The sequence below is a fragment of the Egretta garzetta genome, unplaced genomic scaffold (assembly GCF_000687185.1).
Source record: "Egretta garzetta isolate BGI_Z169 unplaced genomic scaffold, ASM68718v1 scaffold60, whole genome shotgun sequence".
NCBI classification, from domain to species: Eukaryota; Metazoa; Chordata; class Aves; order Pelecaniformes; family Ardeidae; genus Egretta; species Egretta garzetta.
The window spans coordinates 3,214,354-3,217,257 of record NW_009258269.1 but is presented as its reverse complement, the minus strand read 5'-3'; the positions used below and the strand labels follow the sequence as shown (position 1 = coordinate 3,217,257).

The 2,904-nt window shown below is 54.3% G+C and overlaps 3 protein-coding genes across 3 annotated transcripts in view; all 3 read left to right on the top strand.

Moving 5' to 3' along the window:
* Positions 1–133, top strand: part of LOC118451738 (protocadherin gamma-B5-like) — a gene marked incomplete at its 5' end in the record, with an annotated part of 1,060 nt that extends 927 nt beyond the window's left edge. The window contains one exon of the mRNA XM_035889153.1: positions 86–133. Within this exon, the coding sequence (XP_035745046.1) occupies positions 86–133 (48 nt within the window). The remainder of the gene's footprint in view (positions 1–85) is intronic.
* Positions 7–2,904, top strand: part of LOC104135801 (protocadherin gamma-B1) — a 41,374-nt gene continuing 38,476 nt past the window's right edge. Inside the window, exon 1 of the mRNA XM_035888946.1 lies at positions 7–417. Within this exon, the coding sequence (XP_035744839.1) occupies positions 133–417 (285 nt within the window). The 5' untranslated portion in view covers positions 7–132. The remainder of the gene's footprint in view (positions 418–2,904) is intronic.
* LOC118451725 (protocadherin gamma-C3-like) overlaps positions 2,843–2,904 on the top strand; it is a 3,710-nt gene continuing 3,648 nt past the window's right edge. The window contains exon 1 of the mRNA XM_035889067.1: positions 2,843–2,866. Within this exon, the coding sequence (XP_035744960.1) occupies positions 2,843–2,866 (24 nt within the window). The remainder of the gene's footprint in view (positions 2,867–2,904) is intronic.

Sequence of the window (2,904 nt, the reverse complement as noted above, 5' to 3'; positions counted from 1 at the left end):
GAGAGCTTGCAGGAGGCGCTGCCGGAGCTGAGCGACAGAGCCGCTGCGTCCGAGCTGACGTCTGATCTAAACCTCATTCTTGTAGTGGCGCTCGCTATTGTCTCCTTGTTATTCGTTTCGACAGTCGTTTTGATGCTGTTTTTTAAATGCCGACGCTTGAGGAGCCCTCCCGTTTTTCTAACTTCCGATAAGGAACTGTATTCCAGCCTGGGCTCAAAAGCACCGTACAACTACTGCAGCAGCACGCTGCCCTTGCCCTACTCCTACGAGGTGTGTTTAGCCTCCGAGTCGGGCCAGAAGGACTTCACATTTCTTAGACCAGGAGCGGCAACGCTCTCTGACCACCTCCTGGCTGGGGAACCCGGCTCAGACACTCGCTCCGGGAAGGACCCTCCCAGCCTAGAGAGGTCGGCACAGGTGAGCTTGTGTCCTGGGGTCCCTCTCTGCGCACCTGAATGAATCTCCTCCTTCCCCTGTTCTGCCATCGGGGATCGGTGGGCTACCGGCAGAGCTCAATGTTGCCCCCCGGCTCAATGCTTGGGGGTGGAGGTGTGGCCGTGTGTGTGTGACCTTCCATTTTACCCGTCCAGTCTCATGTGCAAATTGTCGGTTGTGCCCCAAGGAGCACTCTATTGTCAGTATTGCTGTCTGTCTGTCTGTCCTACTCCGGGTGAGAGTTTCACTGAGCCAGGGTGGTGGTGTCGACCGTGGGGTGGAGCGGGGGCAAAAGAATCGTGGGGTCCGAAGCTGAGATAACACTTCCATCTTGACCAAGTGACTGCTTAATTTCTTATCTCTGCTAGCTGTAAGCATTTGTGATAATGATGTGTGATAATGATGTGTGATCTCTGCTGGCCCGTTCACTTAGTGAGGGCAGCGCCCCTGCAGTCCTCTGTTTTCCCTTCCAGCTTGGCTCTTTTCATACTCTGAACCCCTCAAAAGGAGGATGTTGTGTACACCCGTAACTTAACATTTCCCCTCCATCTGGGGAGCCGGAGCTGGTGCCTCACTTAGCTCTGAGATGAGCAAAGAGCTCATTGGGCCCGCTGCTGCCACAGGCTCTTCTGGAGCCCTGGCGGAGCGGGGAATAGTGCTGGAGCGAGCGACTCTGGCTGGGGTTTGGCTTGAATCCATCCCCGAAGGGATTCCTGGTGCAAGGGAAAGGTGCCTTTCCCCTTAACTGGCCCGCGTTTCCACTCCTCTCCCTGCAAATGGTGCTTTCAGGAGGTCTCAGGCGTCGCCTTCAATATTGGGGCTTCCCAGCAAAGTGAAGGAGCTGTAACGTCTCCAGATTAGTGGAAATATGGGTGATGGAAATGTTCAGTCTTCCATGCCTTTTCCGAGATATCTTCGCTTTACTCAGCTCCCAGCTGCTTGCCTGTCCTCCTACTGCTGGGATTAAGTGGACAAGGTACTCTGAATATGGGTCGTGTGTACGCTCTGATGAAGAGAAACTCCTTAAGAATTGTGATGTGCACTTAGAGAAATTGCTCAGTAAACAGAGTTTAGGAAAGACGCGAAATGGGCAGTGGTTGGAAAAAAGATTCAGAGCTTATTTCAGAGAAAGTAAATGGCTGAAGGCTGTTTCAAGATTTATCTCTGAGAGCGCTGCAGATTTTCTTCTTTTTAGATTATATGTAAGAAAGAAAGGTAATTGGGATTTGGTTGCATAAGAGCCTACAAGAAAAGAGATTTGCTCCCAGCACCGGGAGCCTGCAGACACGGTCTGTTACAGGAGCACTCCAAGATGGACGGAGGGGCATCGTGCGTCCTTGTGTGCAGGATAGAGCTGCCAGGGGTAAAGCATATCGTTTTCCTTCGCAGTCTTTAAATTGCTCCCTAATTAAATGCTATTAAAATACAAACAGACGGCTAACGTTGGACCTTATCGGTGTGAAGCCTATACTTTTATTCTCGTTCCGTGGACTGGTGATAAGAACGGTAAGTAGCGCTGATACGGTTTATCTTTTGGTAACGATTACTCGGTAGGAAAGGGAATAGCTGAGCACGTAGAGAGGAACGACTGTGCCGACCTGCTCGGTACTGGTGACTTTTCATATGAGCGCGGCAATACCGCGTCTCTGGGGGGGGTCTCCCATGTGCTCCCGGCAGTTGACAGCGCCGTGCAGGGCGAGGACACGCAGCCAGAATCGAGGTCGCTGTCGCTCGGGGGGGTGTCCTCTCTCCCACGTTGGTGCGGGTGATTTGCAGCCCTTCCACAACGTGCTCAGCCACGACAAGCAGCGGGGTAAGAGAGAACCAGCAACGTTTCCGAGCCAGTTCAGCGGGTCATGGAGAGCCTTTTCGTTTGGCTCGATAAGCGAATGAACGCTTATCCGGAATTTCCAGTCCAGTTTCCTTCCCAGACATCACCGTTCCTTCCCTATCAATCTTGATTGTGGGAAGAAGCCTGGACGCTGCGTTTCTCGGCCACAGCCGGGTTTTATCAGGGCTCCTGGCGCTCCCTTATCAAGCTCCTTTGGCCCCTTCCCATTGCACCGTGACAGCTGAGCAGTTGCGCGGGTGATGGACCACGACCGCCAAAATTGCTGTCGTTATATCCGTATGGGCGCTCGGAACGTCGGAAAACCGACGTGTCACGAGTTGTAGATGACAGCAACAGCCCCAAACGCCGTCAGGCAGCCCGAGAATTGGCTGTTTCTCGCCCAGGCACTGCCGGTGCCGTGGCCGGCGGGGCTGTTGCTGCACGGGAACGGGAACCAACACACCGCGGACAGGGATTGCCCTGCGCCTGGCTGGGGCAAAGAGCGGGGAGCGAGCTAGGAGGTGGCGAGAGCAGGAGGGCGTATTAACCCGAGATTCCTACGATTTGTGGGGGAAGATGCCTGCTGGGACAGTGGTGGCGGTGGGGAGCGGGAGGGGCGATGCTCGTGGGAACCCCGC